The sequence below is a fragment of the Mytilus edulis genome, chromosome 3, assembly GCF_963676685.1.
Source record: "Mytilus edulis chromosome 3, xbMytEdul2.2, whole genome shotgun sequence".
In the NCBI taxonomy this organism is placed as follows: Eukaryota; Metazoa; Mollusca; class Bivalvia; order Mytilida; family Mytilidae; genus Mytilus; species Mytilus edulis.
The window spans coordinates 11957378-11983161 of NC_092346.1; the positions used below are offsets into that span (position 1 = coordinate 11957378).

Consider the following 25784-nt stretch of genomic DNA (forward strand, 5'->3'; position numbering starts at 1 on the left):
TTTGAAATCCAAAGCTTATTTAAAAGATGAAGAGCTATAATCCAAAAGGTCCAAAAAGTATAGCCAAATCCGTGAAAGGAATCAGAGCTTTGCATGAGGGAGATACATTCCTTAATTTATAATAATTTATAATATTTTGTGACAGCAAATTTTAATAACACAAAAAATTTGTATGTTCATGCCAGTAACGAAGTACTTGCTACTGGGCTGGTGATACCCTCGGGGACTAATAGTCCACCAGCAGAGGCATCGACCCAGTGGTAGTAATAAAATTAACGGTACCAATTTTGTTGCACCAGATGCGCATTTCGACAATACATGTCTCTTCAGTGATGCTCGTGGCCAAATTATTTGAAATCCAAAGCTTATATAAAAGATGAAGAGCTATAATCCAAAAGGTCCAAAAAGTAAGACAGGAAGCCTGCCAAGTCTTTATCGCGAGATTCACACATTTTCATGCTAATTTGGAAGCATTTGCCTTTGATCTATTGTTTTGTATTTGATCTTTACAATTTGGCCAAAAACTCACGCATTTACCATATTTACTACCTGTAAAAAAAGTTGGCAGAACTAGGACACAATGATTCCTCTGGCAAGGTTGGCTGTTGGTGATGAAAAAAACAGACGATGCTCTGTAAAAATTGCCGTTAATTGCCCCAAGCACGCAAATAAAAAGTCTGCTTTGAATGTGGGAACAACTAAATTAGGTTAAGCACCAACAGAATAAATAGCAGATTAACAAAAAATATGAAATACAGTGTATAACATGTATAATGTCTTCTTCAAACAAAGGACACACATTTTGTATTAGGCAGCAAACTCTTGATTTTTACGGCATACTAGGGCTAGCAGGTCAGTTTTGATGGACTAGCAGTTCTTCCAACAGGGCTAGTGAAATCCTGCTGCCAACAAGTCTTGGGCTAGTTAGCTGTTACAAAAAATTTTAACCCCTGTTAATGAACATCAACATTAATTCATTCTAATAGAATCGGTCAGTCGGCAATTATCTTTGAAGAAATGTGCATACGACAACTTGGGCATATTTACATCGATCTTCTACGTACTGTTTATAATCCTCCAAAGAAGGAGCACACCCGAATAAAGAAAGATAACTCAATCTGATTTTTTCCTAGCATTGAGTAACCCACTTAACATATTCTAAAATATGTCTACATACTTCTTGCTTAATAAGAATATATATATGTTAAGGTATTTTGAGTTATGGGAAAAGTAAAAGAGGGTCTTAGTAGCAGTGTTGGTAGGGTGCCTTGGTCATCTTTTTCTGTATTCTTTATTTTGAATACAATTTTTCATTGTTGCTATATCCTAACATTCTGCATTTACTGAGCACAGCTGTTTTGTGCTGTATTGCCATTTAGCACAGCAGAGGAAGAAAGGTGAAACTGGTAAAGTGTATCAGACCATAGAAACAGAATGAAGTAGGTCACCTTTTCGAAATTTACTGCATATAAAGCTCAACTGTGCCTAACAATGATCTAAAAACGTGTGTGACAAGCTGCTTGACAAGTTTTTCAGCCTATAAAGTAGATAGAGTTTTATATGGGCTAATGATGTTGTTCTTGTATATTAAACCAGTGATTCAACGAATAAACACAATGTTTGATTAATATCTTTATTAAAACATGCCCTTTTCATATTATCATATCACGCGTTAAATGCCCTTTTTCAGGATTGGCACCCTTTTTGAAATCCTAGCTGGAACACTGACAATGTATACCATATTAAAAGCCACCTTTATAAAATCCTTGTTAGATGTTGCCTAACCATGTCTTGTAGGGTTGGTAGGTATGCAATGAGATTTTTTTCAGCAACATAAATTACAAGCTAAAGACAAGAAGAGGATGTAAGAGCAGGAAAATATCTTACATGTAATTAAAAAAAATTCATAAAAAGTTTTGGGTAGACTGCTTTTTAGATAGGTGAGCAATGCAGAGTTCTCTACATTTTTTCTGCCTGATGGTCCTTGAAGAAAAAAATGCAGGTCCTTACTATCATTTCTATTGCAATTTACCAAAATTGTGTCGGTCGTTCCCAAAAATGTGGTGGTCAATTCCCAAGGACCACCACATATCCATAACTCTGGCAACATCTAACAATCTAACGTTATTTTGGCCTTAGTAGAGTCCATTCAAACTTTAAACTGTTGCTTTATATGGGCAGGAATTCGCTAATGCTACTTTAGTGTGACATTGTAAGAAAAAAATAAAAATCATTATAAGGTTCTAAATTTTTTACAAATTATTGCTACAAATGGTGTCCTTCTATTTGTAACCAAAAAAATCATTTTTAAACTTACGTCAGTTTGGAACCAAAGCAAATAATGAATTTGGAGCATGTAACATGGACACTTTTTCCAAATTGAGATTAATGATTCCTTAACTTATTCAACATTCAATATCATATATATTGATCACAAAACATTGTCTATCATCAAAACTCTAAAATTTATATTTTCATTTCTTTCAGAACTTTTGTGAAAGCAAGTTTCCTCTACTTTTCTGTCAATGTTACATGCAAAGTTTAAGAGATAAATACAGTAAGAATCATTTTCTTTCTGAACATGTAAAGGCTCTTTTTCATTGTGTTACCCTCACATTAAAAAATTGTATTAATATTTTTGCAATTATCTCATTTCTGTCATAAAATAGTGACTTAAATGTTGCATGTAACGTGGACACAAAAAATATGAATAATGAACCATGCCAGAATTGACCTTAAAAGATATAAAAAGCCTCCAAACAACCATCTGAATGTAAATTATACAATTATACTGCCACATTTCTCATACATGTATATGATATTATTTAAATAGTCATTTATTAGTGGTTAATACCAAAACCATTCACCTAAATTTCAGACAGCAGACATATTTTTTAACTATACCAGTAGTTATGCTTGTTCATGGTGGTACACTATGGAAGGCTAAATTAAACGATATTCAAATGTCAAAATAACCAGAAAAATAAAATTAAGACCAAAGATAGATCAATTGATAGAGGAGTCATCCAAAATTTCCACAACATGAAACATTTTTATATCAGTAAGTAAGCAACCCGCTTTGTTATGCACAGGGATGAGATTGATAAGAAGACAACCACACAACCATCAGCATCCACGAAGTTTCTCACTCAATAACTAATACTGACAAAGTAAGGGTACAAAATGATTACATGTATCCCTCATTCATGTGACACAGTTACACTTAAAACTAATAGTATGAAAAACCAAGACAAAACATGGACAAATCTACGAGAGGTTGATACAGCTGCATTTATTGAGAATCTTGTTTTCAATCGTTTACATAACTTCTATAAAGAACAATTTGAGTTTCATCTTTGAGGTTGTTGTCTGATAGACATATTACCCTATATCTCGTTTTATTTCTGCTTGTTAATCTTACATTTATGATAACTTTTTAAGGTTTAAACAATAAATTTTATTTCAAACATTAAAATATTCAAAACAAGTTTCTTATTTCTTGTTTTCTGTCTCCAACATCTTCAACTATCTATCTGAAAAAAGAAAAAAACAAAACACAATTAATCTACCCTCAATCAGAACCAAAATCCATGCATAGATTATAAAATTTACAATAATATAGAAACTCTCAAATATCTTGTTTCGATTTTTCAATGCCATTTCATCTTGAAAACTTGTTACCTAAACTACAGGAAGCCACAATTTAAAGGGCCCCATAATGACCAGTGTAAAATAATTCAGAAGAGAAAACCAACACCCATTAGACCATAGGCCTGTTTTCAACTTTATTTGGCCTTCTTTTACTTTTTTATTTCATTAGCGTCACTGAATAGTCTTTTGTAAACGAAAAGCGTTTCTGGCTTACAAAATTTCAATTCTGGTATCCATGATGAGTTTATTATTATTATTTTGAAATCAGAAGGAGCCTGAACCTCTTATAATGCAAAAGATATTCTGGAATGTCAATTATTGGCATAACAATTTAAAAAAATGTTACAAATTGAATTCCTCATGATTTCTATAATGAGCATCAGTAAATACACATGATACATGTGTTGACTGATGAATGAAAAGGGATAAATAAACAAGATTTTGAAATAACTATCTTCTACACTGCTGTAGAATGGTCAAATTGGAGATCACTAGTATGTCTGCATACACAGTCACCATCATCTGGTTTTCTGACACAGAACTACTATCTGACTGGCTGAAAGGACCGTCACCACCTGACTCACTAATAGGGACCTTATCAGACTGGCTAACACAGACATCATAATCTGCCAGGCTGATAGGGTTATCACCATCGACAGGCTGAAAGGGATATCACCATCTGACTGGCTGACAGGGACATCACCATCTGACTGGCTGACAGGAACATCACCATATGACTGACTGACAGGAACATCACCAACTGACAGACTAATATGAACATCACCATCTGCCAGGCTGACTAGGACATCACCATCTGTTGGCTGACAGGGACATTACCCTCTGACTGGCTTACAAGAACATCACAGACTGACTGGCTTATAAGAACATCACAGACTGACTGACTGACAGGAACATCACCAACTAACTGATTGACTGATATGTACATCACCATCTTCCAGGCTGACAGGGACATCACCATCTGTCTGTCTGCCAGGGACATCACCATTTGACTGGTTGACAGGGACAGTATCTTTTTGCAGCATCTTCCTGAGAGTTTTCTTCATCACATTTATTGCTGATCATCTTTTTCTTTCTTAGGTTTATATTGCCTGTAGATTTTTTTTATTAAAAATTGCATGTAAATTTTCAAGACCGACACCAATTTTGTTGTCAATGAAGAAAATACACTTCTAAAAAGAATATCTATATTTAGAAATAAAGATGAAGTTTGATGGTGGTAAAACAAGTTAAATTATCAATAATCTCTTTATAGAGCAAAGGAGTAAGTAAATGTTATCAGTTCTGTTCATGCGTGTATTAACATAAACAGAAAAGTAAAAGGTTGTATGTCAATGTTACATACATGAAGACCAGAAGATGAAAGTGGTGTGCTTAATAGTCAACTTTGGAGAAATAATATAATTGCTGCCCAGTAATAACTAATTAATCATTTAGGTTATAAAATGTTATATAAATGTCTGACTTTAAGGAAGTAATACCTTTGCATGTAACATAAAAAAATCTTGACACAAAATATTGTTGTCAATGTTACTAACTAGTGTTAAAAGACAAATTAAACAGGAAAACATGAAAACGCTTTAATTTTGTAAAATAAAAATAAGATAATAGCTCCATATGGCAGTAAGTTTTGTTTACGCATGTAACACTGGCCTGAACATGTAAAAGTCTAAATAATAGACTGTCAATGTTACATACACAATTTCTTAATGAAAAAAAAGTTTAATTTGGGTTTACTTTATACATTATTTTTTAAAATAGGTATCATAATAATAACTTTGAATATTAAAAATTAGATTAACTGTTGATTTCAACACAGTAAAATCTTCTCATGTAACACAAAAAAGACCTGATACAAAAATCATAGTCCATGTTACTCATAAAGTTATCATAGGAGCATCAAAGAAATTGTGTGATGACAATATTTCAGATGTTAGTCATTTATAAACTCAGATAAACTCATTTTAAAGCTCATAACAGAGGTTTGGAAATCAATGCTTTTAAAACATTATAATTCTGGGTTATGTATGTAACATTGACAGGAACACCAACAAATGATGAGGAAAAATTGCTGGTCAATCAGGAAAAAAATAAACACAAATAGTTAAAACTCATTTATTTCTTTAATATCATTTTAATGAAGCAAATTTAAATTTCAACAAGATTTTATTAATTGAATAATTGTATGCACATTTATTATGTTGTAGCATGTAACCTGGACGCAGAAGATGTGTCAATGTTACATGCCTTTAAACAATAAGAATTACAAGTAAATATTGTAAAGTCTAGAAATCAAGAAAGATCAACAACTTCTCTGTTAAGAATTCAGCATAAATTTACATTTGATTTAATATTATCCACTGGCCAATTATGCTTTAAGTGTAATAAAGTAATATTGTTTTTATTCTGGTGTCAATGTTACATTTTATGTTTTCAAATTAAGTGGCCAGTTATCTTTATAATACTGAGAATGAATACAAGTACTAGTTAATCAAATTGGCAATTAATCTGTGGTATTTCATGTAAAAAAATAGATTGATAAGGCAAACCGTACAAAAAAAAGCTTTTGCATGTATCATAGACACCTTTCCTTTGTAAATATTTTCGTGTCAATGTTATGTACAGAAATCTCTCCAGCAATAAAATGAATATCGTAAGGGTCAAACCTGTTTAAATACAAGATAAACTTATATTTTTTGACAAAATTGCAAAGCAAGTCACACATCATTATCAAAGAACCTAATTTACACAGAAAGTGCATGTAACACTTCATTGTGAGGTCAAATTAACCTGGTCCCACTCTCTTATCATCTGCTTGATCACTGGTATATGCCTAGTGTGAAAGATGACAAAGCCACATTTTAATGTAATTGTCAGTGGGTTGAAATGTGAAAAAAATAATTATGGTAATGCTTACTATAAAAAGTATACAACTGTTATAAAAAGATGAGTATTATTGGGCAGTATTGACACGAAAATGAAATAAATTTTCTTACCTTCTATATTTTTCAAACTTCAGTTGATTGATAAAAATCATGAAATCCAAATTGTACCAATTGTTGACACCTTTCAAAATTTGCCATGCTGGACCAATAACTTGTTTCCAAAGCTAATCAGCTAATGAAAAGGTGCATGTAACATTTGTGTACCGGGAAAAGTTACATGCACTTGTCCGTTTTCAAACATATTTTATTTGCAGCAATAATCGGATTCTGTACAAAATGGGGTTTCTAAATGATAGACGGATCATTTTGCAGTTGATTTTCAACTATTATAGTAGAACAATTCTTCAGGCATATTCTAAATATGACTAGGGGTTTTGCCACTGCAGAAATGTCACACTTTTTGTCTACAGTTTTCAACTACCAGCACATAACAAGTGCTGATTTTTTGTTGATTTTTTTAATTGGATCCATTTTTTTTGCATTTGGCAATAAAGACTAACCCACTTAGATATTTAAACAATGTTTATTCTCCATATTTGCATGATTTCTTTATTTTTTAATTGGATAAACACTATTGACCCTAAAATTTCACTAGCAAATTCCTGCCCATATACTACTTCACAACACAGAATTACTGAATGATATATTTCCCCAGAAAGGAGTTAAGCCTGTCAGTGAACCCCAACATATCCTAAGATCCAGCTAAATTATATTAAATGTTGTAACTCATTATATTATAGTTCCCAAAACTATCAGATACAAGAAAATTTAGACATGTTAGATAAAACTTCATTGTGAATCAATAGTTATTCTGTATATAGTTCCATCTAATTGTTACGGCTCTGAAATATCAGTTATTTCTTATAATGAAGACATTCCTAATTATTCCATGTGCATGTATTTAGTTTAATCATTAAATTAATGAACAAAAAATAGACAAAAAAAAAACAAGTTAGTAAGAAAATTGTACGAGTTTATATAATTACTTGTATTCTGTTTTTCAAAGCTAACGTTGTAGTAAATCAGATAATACGGTAATATGCCATCTGGTGTATCATAATGCTATACTAAGACTAAGAGGCTATCTGACTTTTGTTAAGTTCCTTTGTGAACTAACTAAGCTAATTAGTAAATAGTCAGGTGTTCTCAGTAATTCAAGAAGAATTTTATTCTTATATTATCCTTGACTTAGAATTGCTGTTTTAAAAAAAAATCTGTTGGCAAGTTACAGTCAAACCTGCTTAAGAGACCAACTGTATTAAGTGAAAACCTGTGTTATAAGACCATTGATTTAAGATCCCTCTTAAGTGCATTTCATAAAGATTGAACCTGAATTAAAAGACCACCTGTCTTAACAAGAGACCAATTTTTTTGCTCTCCCTTGAGAGGTCTTTTAAAACAGGTTTCACTGTATATGAAATTCAGATTCAAGATGTATTTTTTCACAACATGTCCAGATTATTTTAAATGGACAAGTGGAATTTATGTTAACATTCATTAACATTAAACGTTTTAAAAACCTCTTGGTTTTTTACATGTATCTACATTTTGTAACTTTATGGCCTGGCATGTATGACAAATTTTAGTTTGGTCAAAATTATATTGCCAATATTTTTTCCAAATGGCAAACAATTTTTTTATAAGTACTTAATTATCCTTCTTAATTACCCCTCCCCCTTTTCTCCCTCACCCAGTTCACCCTTGCAGGAAATTATATTGGATATGTGATTAATATGATATTGACTATTCTGACCTATACATTCCGGACCTAATTGTAACGAATGAATCTGATGATCTATGTAAATATTAGAATGTAAAAGTTTACTTTACTTTAGTTAATGTCAGATCTGATCTTCACTTTATCGTAAATGCAGTTTTACACTGAAGATTATCACTGAAGTACATTTAGAATAAATTGAATTGCCTGTTATGGGTGAGTTTAATTATAGAGTAGTCATTATCGTATTAAGCTAACTACATCGTATCTCTCTCCATGTAATGGACCACTTTATCATTGACAGAAGTGAAAGCAAAAGTAATTGTATCCTTATTTGTCAATATCGGAAAGATATCGGAGAAAACAGTGGTTGTTTAACACGTTGTAGCATTGACTTGACTTTCATTGATTTGAATAATTTCTACACAATTAGTCAAGAATTTCCCAAAAGTTAGATATTATGAATAATAATTTGAAGATAAAGTTATTCACTAGGGACCCATAAAGCACAAATTGATAATCTTAAGAATATTTTTGTTAGAAGTAACTTTAAGTATAAGAAAAGAAAAGAGAAGAAGAAAAAGGACCAGGGAATATTAGTATTTTATCGTCAGTTTCTATGTCAATGATTGTGTGACCTTTTATTGAGGGTTCAATAACAATAATAATATGCAGCTTGCTATTTGGGAGAACTATAATACTGAATAAACTCAGGGAGGTCTGAATTATTATCATTCATCATAAAAAATCCATTTGTATATAGATAAAAATACATTGAAAATCATGACTCATAAATAATATCTTGTTCATAAATTGGTAAACAAAACTTTTATTTATTACAGTCATAAATGAAATGAAATATGATTTAGACAATAAGTAAATAAAACAATCAAAATTGCAATTAAAGAAAGAACTCAGTATTTAACAAAGAATTTATTAAATTTGAAGAATGTTGCTAAAGCCTGCATGGTGTAAGTTAATATGTGTTTAAATTAAAAAGATCATATGGTTAGAGAAGTGGGAGACTAACAGCAATGAGGGCATTATTATATTCTATTGTAAGTTCATCATTATTTGCTGGATACCAATTTTCATGGTACTTACATTTGATAACTACCAATTTTAATGTTCAACAAAGTACAATGTTGATGTAGGCTTGTTTGTATTCAGATTTTTGCTAAACCACAATATCAAATATCCACCATTATTTGTCTGTAGCATGCAGTTCTGGTCAAACTATGGCAGTTATTGTCAGTGGCAGTCCTGGTCAAACTATGACAGTTCTTGTCAGTGGCAGTCCTAATCAGTTGTCAGTAACATTCCTGGTCAAACTTATGGCAGGTATTGTCAGTGTCATTTCTGGTCAAACTATCATAGTCATTGTCAGTGGCAATCCTAGTCAGTTGTCAGTGGAAGACCTGGTCAAACTATGGCACTTATTGTCAGTGGCAGTTCTAGTCAAACTATAACAGTCATTGTCAGTTGCAGTCCTGGTCAACCTATGGCACTTATTGTCAGTGGCAATCCTGGTCAGTTGTCAGTGGCAGTCCTGGTCAAACTATCACAGTCATTGTCAGTGGCAGTCCTGGTCAAATTATGGCTTTTATTGTAAGTGGCAGTCCTAGTCTGTGGCAGTCCTGGTCAGTTGTCAGTCCTAGTGAGTTGTCAGTCCTGGTCAAACTATCTTGTCATTGTCAATGGCAGTTCTGGTCAAACTATCACAGTCATTGTCAGTGTTGTGGTCAAACTACAGAGCTGCCATTGATTTAACCATATGTACTGTATGTATGTACAATAGATTACTTGATAAACATCAATGACTAGCACTTCTATCAATAGAACATTTTATCTATAGCAATAATCCATATCTTTATTTTACAGCATGCCCTCCTTAGGATGTGTATTGGTTATGATAGGTGTGGAATTGATGCTGATCTATTGATGGTCAATCTGTAAGGTAAGGTCACTTCTATATTACTTATATTTTCTTGCATACATTTTGTTATTACACATGTGGTCAGAAATCTAAAAAAAAAATTTTGATAGTTTACAATCAAAACCCTTGTAATTGAATGCAATGGATATACTCCAAGTCATAGTAACTTTTTAAGTTTTAAAGCTTTTTTGAAGTATTTTTAAAGGTTTTTATTTAAGTAAGTAAATAGATTTATATATGTTTAATGTTTATAATATTGCATTGATATGAAGATTTGTGTGAAGGAAGATTTTCCAGTCTGATAAACAAAGTATTGGATTGTTACCATGTTAACAATTAATTAGCACTTGATCATGAAAGATCTTCATCAGATATTGATTTTACTGTCCATTTCTTGACCCACAGAGAGGAGGAATATTAAATCCCTTTATAATAAATTTATATCTATACTGGACATCAACGAATGTAAAATCTTAGTGAAAAAGGTAGGACTAATTTTCAATTATTTTCTAAATTTGCTTTCTCTCCCAAAAAAGTCGTTAAATTTTGAATTGTAGCTTTACCATGTTCAAATATGTACTTTTGAAGTTCTTTTTGCATTTAAAATTAATATTTCAATACATACAAATCAAACTATAACTAAACTAGCTGGTTCAGTAATGTTTATTTATATCACATTAGCATGTTAATGACTATGATCATGATTGTAATATTTGCCACTGTTTGATAAAATTAAACAGTGTCCAATCCAGCAATTTTAACTAAACAGTAAATTGGATGACCCCTGACAGACCTTTTTTCATCATGTTCATGGAATTCTTTCCTCTTTATTTTTTTCTTTCCAGATTGATAGGTCTAGGACATACTTTTAGGGACGACATCAAAAGTTCAATGTAGGATAAAAAACTTAATTCACATAGTTTTTTCACTGACCCCCCACCCCCCTCTTAACTTAATTTGGGAAAAATTGATTTACCAATAGGGATATATGTAAAAATCGATTTTAGATATATAAAACTTGCAGAATTTCAACCCCCCACCCCCAAACTATTTGATTTTAAGTTTTTTATCCTACATCGATCTTTGATGTCGTCCCTTAGTACCAAAGTACACCAACAAGTTGACTTTCAATGACTTTTATGTAATCATGGTTATAAAGTGTAAGAAATTAAAATGGAAATTTTACTATTCTGTAAATTTAGAAATTAGTGCGTGCATTTATTATTGCATTAATTTCAGACTAAAATGCAATTTTAATTTTTGTGATATTGAGAAAAATCCTAGTAAATTCATATAAAAATTCAAAATGCGAGTTTAAATTAATGCGATTGTAACCTTGTTACATTTTCTGCAATAATAAAAACATCGCAATAATATCTGAATTTACAGTACCATAAACTCGCTATAAGCCTCTAAAACTTGAGCAAGAAAGGAGGAAGCTATTTTTCTACTCAAATATATCAGCTTTTTCATTTATACTCAGTCTACAATGGTCTATACATATAGAGTTACTGTAAATTCAGAAATTATTGCGTGTGTTTATTATTGCGATTTCACCATTTTGGACTTAAATGCGATTTGTATTTTTACGATTATGAGAAAAATCCAGTTTAATTCATATAAAATATTTCAAAATGTGAGTTTTAATTATTGCGTTTACAAGTCTGTCTCATTTTTCGCAATAATAAAAACCTTGCAATAATTTCTGAATTTACAGTTACTAAAAGATGTATGCAATATTTAGTATGTCATGACTTCCTTATTATTAGTTATAGAGTTTTAAAAAAAATTCTTTATTAATCCAGTAACAGTACAAATACTTTGAAGGAATCTTTGTTTTAAGCGACATATATACATAGAATTATAGCAGTTTTGGATCACCCAAGTTTTTCTCTGTCAACCATTAAGAAATTAGTGAGAGTCCCTGAAAATTTAAATTTATTCATTCAACCTGTCTTACTATTTCTCTGTTCGTATGTCCTGTACCAAGTCAGGAATATGGCCATTGTTATATTATAGTTCGTTTCTGTGTGTGTTACATTTTAACGTTGTGTTTCCTTGGTGTCGTTTGTTTTCTCTTTTTTTTGAGTGTGAATTCACATTACTATAAGTCGTGTCACGGTACTTATCTATCCCAAATTCATGTATTTGGTTTTGATGTTATATTTATTCTCACAGGATTTAATGTTGTGTTGTTCTCCTGCGTTTCCCTCAGTTTTAGTTTGTTATCCCGATTTTGTTTTTTGTCCATGGATTTATGAGTTTTGAACAGCAGTATACTACTGTTGCCTTTATTTCGTACAACAAATATTTTGTTCACATTTTTTCTCAGGTAATACTGATCATGAGCAGAATTATTATATATTCTGTCAGCTGCTATAAATATTGACATGGGATTTTTTAGTCAGGATGAATGTTTTAAATTTTTTGTCACACTTATCTTAAGTTCTTCTGAACAGAATTTCTCAAGTACCATTGAACAGAATGACTTTACATTTATTAAAATCTGGTAGACGCTGAGTTTTTGATACTTTGAAGAACAAGTGGCGTAATGACATTGTATTGCAATCTTGTTTGGAAAACAAATTCAGTTGCTAGCCACCTTTGACCCAAATCTTGCTTTATAAAAATTGAGAATTTTTAACTTGGAAAATAGATAGATAATTCTAATATAAAACCTTAGATAGATATCAGACTGTTTTGCAGAAATAGTTAATTAAAATGAAACATACAAGAATTTTTATTCAATTATCCAAAGTTTTGACCCATGATTGTCTATGCAACACACATGTGCACATCTTACATAGTTAGAAGGGGGTTTGAGTACAACAAGACCTATCATCACATGTCAATTATCTGTAATCAGAGATACAATCAGTACTTAATTAACAGTAAACATACTCTCTAAACTTTGTGGTGCAGATCAATTATCTCTTCCTGCTAATCCATAATCTTAATCAGCTCTAAACTTATTTATGGAGCTTGATGTTGGCAATTTCTTCATATATTTGTAAAATGTTTTTTCTATTCTTCTGTTTTTCAGTTTTTGTTTGATACTTGATGCATGAGTAACACAACAGGCAGGGACGGATCCAGCCATTTTAAAAAGGATGGGGGGGGGGGGTAGGGGGGGTTCCAACTATATGTCCCCATTCAAATGCATTGATTGTCCAAAAAAAAAGGGGGGTTCCAAACCCCGGAACCCCCCCCCCCCCTTTTCTGGATCCGCCACTGACAGGTGCCACATCTGGAGCAGGATCTGCTTTTCCTGCCACATTAAATGAAATTACACCTTTTTTGTGGTGATGTTTGTGTTTCTCTATCTTCAGATTTCTATGTTATGTTTTGTAATCTGTTGTTTGTCTTTAGGTTTATTGTTTTTTTTTGCCATGGTTACTTTATCTGTTCTTTGATATCTTTCGGCTCTCTTTTATAGGGAAAATAAAAATGGAAGTAAAGGACAAAAAAGACGGTAACCTGAACACTGGTATAGGCATACAGAGTAAAAGAGCTTCATTTGATAGCTTTAAATCATTATCATGTTGTATGAAAAGTTTTTGCAAGTCATTAATCCAGTTCTTATATATTAAAGATCAAATTGCCTGTTACCTTTGAAAGAGAATTGAAGAGGGAATAATTAGCTTTGGTTTTCCTTTAATAACAAACTTATGGTTAACTCATAGCATTAAAGTAGGATGTTAATAGTATTGTTCAAATCGTCTCCATTGATTTTGGTCAAGTCGAATTTATGATTAATGATTATTTATATGGTATTAATGAGACCTTTAACTGTAACTGTAATTTTTAAGTGAGGCAAGCATGAAAAGACTCATCTTGTTTTTTTGAAGATGACCTTTGAGCTCCAATCTCTTGTGAATTGTACACGACATGTAATCATTCCATAAATTATGGAGGGTATTAACTATTCAGCACACATGGCACACTGGGCCAAGGGAGCTTTTTTTATTACTTGGGGTACGTCTTCGTCTGTTAACATTTATAAAAATACTCTCCTCGAACTACAGAGACAAATTTAATCAAAAAAATATCAGATGAGCAACACAGGCTCCTTAGAGCCTCTAGTTATTAATATTTCAAAAAAAAAAATTAGGATCATATAGCACTATCATAAGAAATGGATGGGCCTCTGGTTTTATTTCTAACTGTATCATTAGTGGTGTTACATTGATGCTGCCAAACTTTCTAACATCATATAGTAACATAGCCATCAGAAGTTCATTAAGATAATTAAGTTAATTAGTTTTAAAGAGAATTCTCCATGGAGGTCTATAGGAGTTATAAATAAAACACTTTAAAATTCCAGAATATAAATATTTAGTCTATTTTTAGTAACAAAACGTGTTAACTTATTTCATTTATAGATCTGTAATGCTGAAGTTCAATTAATCATGAAAAGTAACTTTCTTTGTTTACATCAGCCATGCTTTATATTTCTTAGGGTTTTGTAATCATTTTTGTAACCAACAATACATTGACTGATTGAGGTTAAAATTACTGATTGAGGGAAGATGGTTTGTTCTGTAAAATTCTATTGGAACTTTGCTAGCTTTTTATTTGATTTGAAATTTTAGGTTTAAGTTTTGATATATTTTAAGGTGATTTGGAATTATATTTGAAAAAAGTGGATTCCAATTTAACCTCACTGGAACTCAAGGAATTTGTCAATGGCATGCTGTTCCAATAATTTGGGGATATATTTAAGAGGTTGGACCTTAGATAAACTTACCATATCACCCCCTTTCACCTAGGATTTTTGTACGACCGCAAAAATTGAAAATTACTGTATTACAATTATTGTATATTGGTATCACGTTGGCGTCGTCGTCGTCGTCGTCGTCGTCGTCGTCGTCCGAAGACATTTGGTTTTCGCACTTTAACTTTAGTATAAGTAAATAGAAATCTATGAAATTTACAAGCCAGGTTTTATGACCACAAAAGGAAGGTTGGGATTGATTTTGGGAGTTTTGGTCCTAACAGTTTTGGAATTAGGGGCCAAAAAGGGCCCAAATAAACATTTTTTTGGTTTTCGCACTATAACTTTAGTTCAAGTAAATAGAAATCTATGAAATTTTGACACAAGGTTTATGACCTCAAAAGGAAGGGATTGATTTGGGGAGTTTTGGTTCCAACAGTTTAGGAATTAAGGGCCAAAAAAGGGCCCAAATAAGCATGTTTCTTGGTTTTCGCACAATAACTTTAATATAAGTGAATAGAAATCAATGAAATTTAAACACAAGGTAGATGACCACAAAAGGAAGGTTGTGATTGATTTTGGGAGTTGAGGTCCAAACAGTTTAGGAATTAGGGGCCTAAAGGGTCCAAAATTAAACTTTGTTTGATTTCATCAAAAATTGAATAATTGGGGTCCTTTGATATGCTGAATCTAACTGTGTATGGAGATTCTTAATTTTTGGTCCTGTTTTCAAATTGGTCTACATTAAGGTCCAAAGGGTCCAAAATTAAACTTAGTTTGATTTTAACAAAAATTGAATCCTTGGGGTTCTTTGATATGCTGAATCTAAACATGTACTTAGATTTTTATTATGGACCCAGTTTTCAAGTTGGTCCAAATCGTGGTCCAAAATTAAACTTTGTTTGATTTCAACAAAAATTGAATCCTTGGGGTTCTTTGATATTCTGAATCTAAACATGTACTTTGATTTTTTATTATGGGCCAAGTTTTCAAGTTGGTCCAAATTGGGGTCCAAAATTAAACTTTGTTTGATTTCAACAAAAATTTAATTCTTGGGGTTCTTTGATATGCCGAATCTAAACATGTACTTAGATTTTTTATTATGGGCCCAGTTTTCAAGTTGGTCCAAATCGGGGTCCAAAATTAAACTTTGTTTGATATCTGACAACAAAAATTGAATCCTTGGGGTTCTTTGATATGCTGAATCTAAACATGAACTTAGATTTTTGATTATAGGCCCAGTTTTCAAGTTGGTCTAAATTGGGGTCCAAAATTAAACTTTGTTTGATTTCAACAAAAAATGTATATTTGGGGTTCTTTGATATATGATTAATCTAACCATGTAAAGATGGAAACTTTTTGTAGTGTTGTTTTTCAAAATAAACCATTATAAACAAATTAAGTTATTTGCCATGCTCTTGGACTTTTGGACTAGAACCCTCTGTCAACATATATTTGTTCCACCTAACAGAAGTTCCAATGGAAACTTTGTTAAATACCATGTCATAATGTCTGATCCTGTTGGAACAAATATTCTGTAAGGAACATTTCTGCAATATTTATTCCAGTGGAAATGATATTCCAGAATATTGTTTCCATTTGGAACTGCAAGACTCCTACACTTTTAAAATATCAACCGGGGAGAGAAGGCACAAAAATGTATATCATGTCACTGGTAATTGATTGCCTTTGGCAAAAAGATTCAAAATTGAAAGTTTACTGCATTAAATTATTTATGATGCACTTAAAGTAATGACAGATACAGTTTTATCATTGATAATGAATTAAATAAATTTCTAAATTCAAAGAAAAATCATGATAAATGGATCAAGAATGTCTTTTTACCTTTCTGTCATACACATTTTGACAGCTGATTTTAGGATATTATACATCGTAACAAGATAAGAAGATATTTAAATGTGGGGTATTGCCATTATTTTTTGTCTGTCTTAGTTATGGTAGTTTAAGTCAGAAAATCTCCCTAGAAATTACAGGACTAATTTCAAACAAAGTTTTATATAAAATTTGTTTTTTTTTGGTTTCTGAAAATCAACCAACATGCAGCTATAAATAGGTTTAAATAGAATCTAAGAATATAAGGGACAACATTAAAAGTTCAATGTAGGATAAAAAACTTAATTCACATAGTTTTTTCACTGACCCCCCTCCCCTCTTAACTTAATTTGGGAAAAATTGATTTACCTATATGGATATAGGTAAAATCGATTTTGGATTAACAAAACTTGCAGCATTGTTGACCCCCACCCCCAAACTATTTGATTTAAGTTTTTTATCCTACATCAATCTTTTGATGTCGTCCCTAATGCAAGTAAAAGTCTGCTATCTTGTTCAGCATAATGGATTAAAAATCTGATAGGGACAAGCAAATTCAAAAATTTCAAGATTTATCTACCTTCAATCTGTTTACTCCTGAATATCAGGTGAGCAATTCAGGCTCGTCTAAGCCTCTTGTTTTTAATACAGTTTTCTTCTTCACTAAGTCATAGAATGGAATTATTCTTCAATTAACCAGTATGTTATTTCCATGATAGATGAAGTGAAAGACAGAATAATTCAGTGACAAAATGGAGGAAGAAGACATTAATTGGAAAGAAAGATGCTTGATATTAGAGACGTCACTACAGAAATTCAGGGAACAAGTGACCAAGATCAGAGAAACACTTGGATTCAAGGTAAGCTATATACAGTGGACACATATGTTTTTGTGCTAAATTGGGCATACCAATATTCACAGGTTAAGAGAAAATGGCATTTTTTCATGTTTCATTTTGTGGATTTGCCTAAATTTTTATATGAGCCTTGATAAAATTAATATGTACTGTGTTTAACATAAAATTTATGGTTATCTATGCCCATGAAATCAATGAAAATTTGGTTTATTATATAAAAAGTGAGATGAAATTTTTTTTGTGCCTTTTTCAGATTTTTTTTCGTTTTTCCCATGGAGTTGTGAATTTTGAAAGTTCCCTTGGTATCGTAGCAGGATATGGCATTTAACATTTTTAACATTTTTCGATTCAAGCGTCACTGGTGGGTCTACATTTGTAGACGAATGGCATCTGGCTTATATACAAAATTTAGTCCTGGTATCTATGATGAGTTTACTTGCCTCTTCTTATTTTTCTAAATGCATATGACATTTCACAAAATTTCTAAAATTACAGTCAAAATTACAGCTCAGGTGGATTTTTTTTGTCCACCAGCCCACCATGGGAGTGGGCACCGGTAGGGCAAAATTTCTACCTTGTCCAATCTGCCCCTCCCATAGGAGTGGGCATGCATTTCCTTTGTTTAATCTAAAGACTTACAAGTACAATCGTTTGAAAAAAGATGTTCAAGTGCACAATGAGGATGTATCAAAACTTAAAATACTGGAGTGCTTCCATTGTTGATAGATAAGAAGATGTGGTATAAGTGCCAATGAGACAACTCTCCATCCAAGTCACAATTTGTAAAATAAACCATCATAGATCAAAATTTGGCCTTCAACACAGAGCCTTGGCTTACAACTAAAATCAAGCTTTAAAGTGCCTCAAAAAAGGACTTGTGTAAACCATTAACATTATTAAAAAAGGGAAACCAATGGTCTTATCTGATGCAGTCTTTTTATGCAGACACAATTGGTTTCCATGTTAAAAGTTTACCCTGATCATCCCAGAAATTTTATTCCATAATATTCAGTTTCCTGCAAACTTGATTAGGATTTTACTTCATACTTAAAATTGACATATTGACTTTTAATCTTGTCTTATCAAATCTAAAGTATTAAATAAAAAGAATCTATGTCTGTGTCACTGTCTTCCATCAGTTTTAATTGTTATGCTTGAGCAAATACCCTCATATCTATGTGATTAGAAAACCAATCAAACTTTTATTGGACATACTTCTTATTGTTCAGGGAGCAATCCACCTTTAAGCTGGACTGATTTTTGCAGTGATAGAAAGTTAAGTACTAGAATAACACCTAGCTGCCAGTTATATGTCTGAGACAAATTCATCAACAATCTTATTGTCCATAAGTCTCTTAATACTTAAAGATAAAAACAAATAAATAATGACTGCTTGCGGATCATAGAATTCTTGTGTTTCATCACTCACTGGTTACTTTACATAAATAAACCAGAATATCTCCTATAAAGTACAAGGATGCTCCATCTGCACTATCATTATCTATGTTCAGTAAAATGGGGTAAAATCTCTGATATGTCATTAAAATTAGAAAGATCATGTCATAGGGAACATATGTGCTAAGTTTCATGTTGATTGCAGAGTTCGCGAAAAAGGTCAGTCCTCAGGATTTTACCCCCAAAATTTTGCTTGGGACTGACACAATTTTAGTATTTTTCAATAGAATTAATAGTGAGGACCAGTGGATTTTCTTCAAGGACCACCAGGGGAAAAAAGATTTCGCGAACTCTGTGATTGGACATCAACATCATCAAAATCTACCTCAAATAAAAATTTTAATCTAAAAATTGAACAGACAGACAGATGAAGAGGAGCTAGGACAAACAAACGGACAGATAAACAGACAAGAAAAATAATGCCCATAAATGGGACATAAAAATAATTTTCTCAGTAGATGAAAAACATGTATCAACTCACAAAACTGCATGTGATGTTGTATTTATTCAATATCAATGATATATTTTCAATCTGTTCAATGTATTTATATTTGTCATGTGATAAATTTTCAAGCAATTAAGGGTTCTTTAATAAAGTATTGTGTAAAGAATCTGTATATCAACTTTGCAAAATGAATGCACTCTTTCTTTAGCAAAAGTATTGAGTTTTGCAGTATACCTCCTAATTCATTTAAAACTAGGGAGATTATTGCATAATAATAGATGACTAATACAACCTATTATTCCCAAAAGTCATTGATACCATCTGAAACTCAGCCAGCTGTCTTACAGTGCTTTAGTGCTATCTTTTTATCCCAAAAATTTCTCAGATATAAATAGTATTAATTTTTTAAACAGATAACAGATGAAAAAGTTGTTACCTCATTAAAAGTTCAAAGCTTTTTTATATGAGCACCATATTTCTTTTATCTGCCAAGAAGCTATTGTGTATTGGAATGCCAGATAAATGGTTGACAATCAAAGCTTGATTGAAAACTTATGTGAAAACTACTTAAAATATTGTTTATGCATTCTTCATCATATCGGCAATGCTTAATTGTTCTTCATTAAGCTATGTAGCAGATGAAATACCCACTTTTTGGAATTATTCCAGTTAAAATCGTGGGAAAATATTCTAAATTGTAAAACCTGCATTTCTGTTGGGGTTACGATATACAGTCTATATCTAAGAATTAGATAAGATTTATGTTTTTATGCTGATAAAAATCATATGTTAGAATTTACAAGGAAATAATCAGTGGGTGTTGACTGAATTTAATTCTGATTTTAATTCTGATTTAATGAAGGGCAAGGATATTGATCTATATTCTTGGGCGAGTTACCAGTGCTTTGAAGCAATCTTTGTAAGTTATGATTGTGCTCACATGTGAAAAGACCTTAGAACTACCTGCTCGTATAGAAGCTTGTGTCCTCATTTTCGTTGATTGGTATACCAGTTTTTAATTTGTATCACTACTACTTTTCTTTTTATAACTGACTTGAAAGGAGTGGGTTCACTGGTTTACATTTGTCCCTAGCCTCCTTCCGATTTTCCCTCAATATGGTTCTGTCTTATAATTTTGGTGGCAATTTTCTCTTCAACTTCAAATCAGAGCAACCTGAAATTTGGCATTTAGTTACATGTGAGCATGCTCATATTGACGTTGTATTGCCAGATTCATAGCTTGTCCACTTTCTGTTTCAAATACTTTGAATTCCTACACAAAGTGGCTTTGTATAAAATTTAAGTCATGACGTTTTTTTCTTAATTATTAGGATTCAACTTTCATTTGAGCATGCTTAGTCTCTGAATTTTGTGTGATGAGTTTTGACATCTATCACTCATCAAATTCCTGTTTACCAAATACTTACAAGTTACAGTGGGGTATCATTGCAATACTGGTTACAGTTTCAACATGTAGCTAAGTGTTTTATTAACAGTAATTAATCATTAATTACTAATACATCATAAAAAAATAGCTTATTTTACAAAAACAATCAACAGAAAAATACCCAAGATATATATTAGATAAATTATTTTATATCATAGATCATATAAAAAAAAGTAGGGTTTCTCAAGAACATAACAGCTAGTACAAAAACTCTTTTCAATACAAATAATATCTTATTTTATTTTAAACATTTTTAGTGCAAATAGATATATTAAAGAAGCTCTGGAATGATTATTGAAGTCCATGTTTTCTGACATCAACCATTGATAGATAGACAAAATATTGACCTATTCCCCCATTGATCTTGTAGTTAGATAAGACAAATATTGACCCATTCCAAAGTCAAACATTTTCTGTAGTTTCTCAATGAAAGAGCCGTAAATCATGTTACAAGTCTGATTAACTGCATTGTTTTTTATACATCAATAATTTCTTTGACTATATAGGCTTAATAGACATACCTATTATACATGTTATTAGACTTGTTTATTCTGCTTGAGATGAGAGAGATGTTTATTTCCAGGTTATTTTTGGTAATATTATCTAACCGAGAAGAAGGCTTATATGGTTAACACATGACATCAAATCCCTTAATTTTTATTATGCTTTCCATAGACATAAAAGGGCACAAAGTGTTACCTACCTCTTTAAATCCTTCTGTCCAGCCTGCTGTCAGTTTGTCTGTTTTTCTGTCCATCCAATTTTCGTTTCTGTGTTCTTACTAAAGGTTTGCCTCATGCAAATTTGATTAAACCCAAACACAGTGATTAAAGAACCAAAACTTGCAGATATTGTTTGAATGTGGGTAGTGAGTCTCTTACCATTCTTAGTCAAGTTTAATGTCCCTTTATAACTTGGAAAAATTACAAATGTTTTTTGTTTTCACACTAAAACATGTAAGTTTTCTATATCCAAATTATAATAAGAACCAAAACTTGAAACTAGTGTATGAATTTTCTCTTTTTTTTCAGGTAAAAGATTTGGAGGGAAAGAAATTAGAAGCAGAATATGAAGCAAAGACAGCAGCAGATAAGGTAAGGATAAAAACTACTTTGGATTGAGGAAAAATTGTGTCTTTGCAGATATTTGATTTCGCCAAAGTCTTTGTAAAAATTATTTCATCTTTGTGCGTTTAAATTGTTTGGTTACTCATGAAATCAACAAAATTGGTGCTTCACCAATAATATTGAATCCGACAGTTATCATGTTGTTATTTTTTATTTTCATTTTGTTATGGTGTGTCACAACTAAAAATATATAGTTTTATGACAATAAAGATTTGAATTGAATTATATGACATTGAAAAAAAAGGAAAATTAACAAATGAAAAAGTTTAAATAAGTATAAGGTGTCTTTTGAAGAAAGTTGTTTATTTGATTTAAACATGTCCTCAGCAGTTTACTCTTGCTTGGTTTATAAGACATGGCATTTACATAAAATAACACAGTTTTCAAGGTTCCTTACACTAATTATTACATTAATTTTGTAGCATTAAGTTTGGTTGCAATTGACCTTGTATTTTCAAAGGAGAATTGTATGTGTTGTCATCAAATCTTAATATGAAAAAATGAAGTAAAGTATGTCCCTGTCAATTCATAAAATTTAGAATGGAAATTGGGAATGTGTCAAAGAAAAAAACAACTTGACCAAAGACCAGAAAACAGCTCATGGTAATGATGGGTCTTCGGTACAAGGAGTAAATCTTAAACCAAGTCAATGCCAGAGGTGGGCTTTAGCTGGCCCCTGAACAAAAATGTGTACTGGTTCAGTTAAAAAAAATACCACACTAAAGTCAGAAACTAATAAATGAACTGAAATGAAAATAAGCATACAAGACTTATAAACAAAGACCAGAGGCTCCTGACTCTGGACAGGCACAAAATTGAGATGGGGTTGAACATAAGCCCATTAACCTTAAGCCACTGTTGAATAAAGAAACATGCAACACTATATACAGTAAAACTCAGTTTAAAAGAAGTTAGAGTCTATTGTTGATATTGCAAACCAAATGTTACATTTCCATTGTCTTCTTATTCAAATCTCTTTTTGTCAGTACGTGAATTGTCATTTCGGGAAAACCGTTTGTTTCTAGATGTATCTTTTAAATTGGAACATTTTATTGTTATCAAAGCCTTAGATGAGTTAGGTTTAAAAAAAGATTTAGACTTTTATTCTGATTGGATAAAAAATATGCCAGCCCCTGAACCATAAAATTATGTATATATATAGAGGTTAATATAAACCTTGGCATACTTTGGTTGCAGATTATTATGGATCGTAGGTTTTGGTAAAGGTTTTCCAAAAGCAGTTAGGCTCGAAAAATGAACACAATCATTGTATTTTGACAATTTCTCCCAAATAATCTATCTGTACTGTAATATAGAGATTTGTTTTACTTTTAAAGAAGATCCATTTTAGATTAAAAAAAAAAATAAGTGGCCTAATCGTTATTAATAAAGTTGAAATTCAAGGCCATATCGTCATGCTACCAAAAGTTAACTTTGTCATTTAAAGAAACAAGTTAGTTGCGTCTATGTATGAAAAGTCCTCCACAGTCTGCGCCAAAAACTTTTTCACCAACTAGTTCGGACAATAAATAACAAAATTTGTCCCTATATGACTATATAAAATTTTCAAAATTTTAAATTTTTACTTGCCCAAATCAATATTTACTATTCTGGGGCATCGGGCTAGTGGCTAACGGTGCAGACTGCCTCTATGATCATAAGTTTAAGTATGTGCTGTGCTTATTGTTGATGGCTGCACAATGACCTGTAGTTGTTAATATTTTTGTCATTTGGTCTCTTGTGAAGAGATGTCTCATTTGCAAACATACCACATGTTTTTTTTTTGTTTTTTTTCAATCATTACCTGAAATGGGCAATTATTTTGTTATGAAAAGCATTAATTTATTTCCTCTGAATGAAGACTTTTTTTTTAAATTCATTTATTTATTTGCCAAGCACTGTGGTCTGATGAGGCAGCAATTTTTTTTTATTTTATCATAGATCACAAATTTATGTCAGTGATAGTCATTTGTTTCAAATGAATTAGAAATTTAAAAATTAAGTTTAAAAACACATATTGCTTGAAGAGAAATATGTAATTTATAAAATTCAGTTATTATGTCTGTCAACTGACATAAATAAATTCAGTAAATGCGGAATGAATAAGTAACGAAGTGCATTAAAGTGCACCTACTGAATAAAACCTGTCCTTGAAGCCCTATAATTATAGAACAATGTCACATTGTTAATTATAAGTCTCTGGAGGTATACTACAAAGTGGGATGTCACCCTAAGATCACTGCAAAAATTTACAATTAAATACAAATATGCAACCTTTGACCTTGAATCTCTCGACTGTAAACATACAGGTCTTTGTTTAATTTTTTCCTAATTTAATGAGCCCCTTCTTTCATTAATTACCATATTTTTTTCTTGCAGTTGACTTTTGTTATGTAATCGTACTGTTATTGTATAGGGGTCTAGACTATCGATGTGTAATTTTTCATTTATTAAAATAACACATCTACAGCTATCGTTTTACAAACCGGGTCCGTTTGCGATGTTTTGTCAGGAAGTGATACAAAAATGTTCAGCCCACAAGATCGGAGTGCCTTCTTTTACAGAATTAATAAGGTAACAAGTTTTTTGTTTGATTTCTTAATAAGAACAATTGTCAGCTGTTGGCTGTGGTTAAAATTGACATTTTATTGTTTTTATTATGGTAAATATTTTTAGGTTTGGTTGTCACCAAAGATTTAATTTTATTTTATGAATTTTTTTTAGTTAAAATATATAAGCGTGTAAAATTTATTGTACCAAAGTGTAGATTATGGTTCTTTTCAGTTTTTTAGACAAAAAGATTTTTGAGGGGGATAAATATTTATGTAAGAGTACATTATTACTCGTAGAAGCATTTAATTATTTTTTTAAATGTGACTTTAAGGAGTTACTGATCAAAAACATGGGTTCTTTATTTCATATGAATATACAAAAATGATTGGGTGTCATCATTATAATTTACATAGGCTGATCCAGCCATTTTCATTGGAGGGGGGGGGGGGGGGGGTGGTGGTCCCAACCCAGGATGAAAGGGTGTTCCAACCATATGTCACCATTCAAATGCATTGATCCTCCAAAAAAGGAGGGTTCCAACCCCATACCCCCTCCTCCTCCTTTGATCTGCCCCTGATTTGTTCTCAATCCTCTGTCTTAGCAAGAAAAGGGACCAAACAACAGGAGTTACTTGGTAAAATGTTTTAATCAAACATAAAAAATAAGCTATGAATGAATTTACACAGGGGTTAAATGTCTGATACCTATTTCCCATACAGTGCATTATTTCCAGAATTTCTAAGGCCACTGAAATTTAAAATTTGTTTTGTTGGTTTTCATGAAAATTACCAAGAACTATAATTTTAGAGAATAAAAAACACATGTGAAGAACAAGGAAATAGTTCATTAAGAAAACCAAACATTTCTTTTCTGTTTCTTAGCTGGATTTTCCTGGCTATGACATATGAGAAGGAAGTTTCTTACAGTTGAGGAAATAAATTTTAAACTTTATTGAAAATATTAACAAGGAAAATCCAAATTTTTTTTAAAGATTTTACAAAAAAAAAATTCTATACTGTTACAACTTGCAACAGTTAAATGTGATAGTGTTTATAAATCCTGTTATTTAATATCAAATAGAGACAG

The 25784-nt window shown here is 31.6% G+C and overlaps 1 protein-coding gene across 1 annotated transcript in view; it reads left to right on the forward strand.

Moving 5' to 3' along the window:
• The window catches only part of LOC139515825 (pleckstrin homology domain-containing family H member 2-like), a 72794-nt gene that overhangs the window by 1939 nt on the left and 45071 nt on the right, over positions 1 to 25784 (forward strand). Inside the window, exons 2-4 of the mRNA XM_071305537.1 lie at positions 10213 to 10288; positions 17534 to 17674; positions 22050 to 22112. Of these exons, the coding sequence (XP_071161638.1) occupies positions 17567 to 17674; positions 22050 to 22112 (171 nt within the window). The 5' untranslated portion in view covers positions 10213 to 10288; positions 17534 to 17566. The remainder of the gene's footprint in view (positions 1 to 10212; positions 10289 to 17533; positions 17675 to 22049; positions 22113 to 25784) is intronic.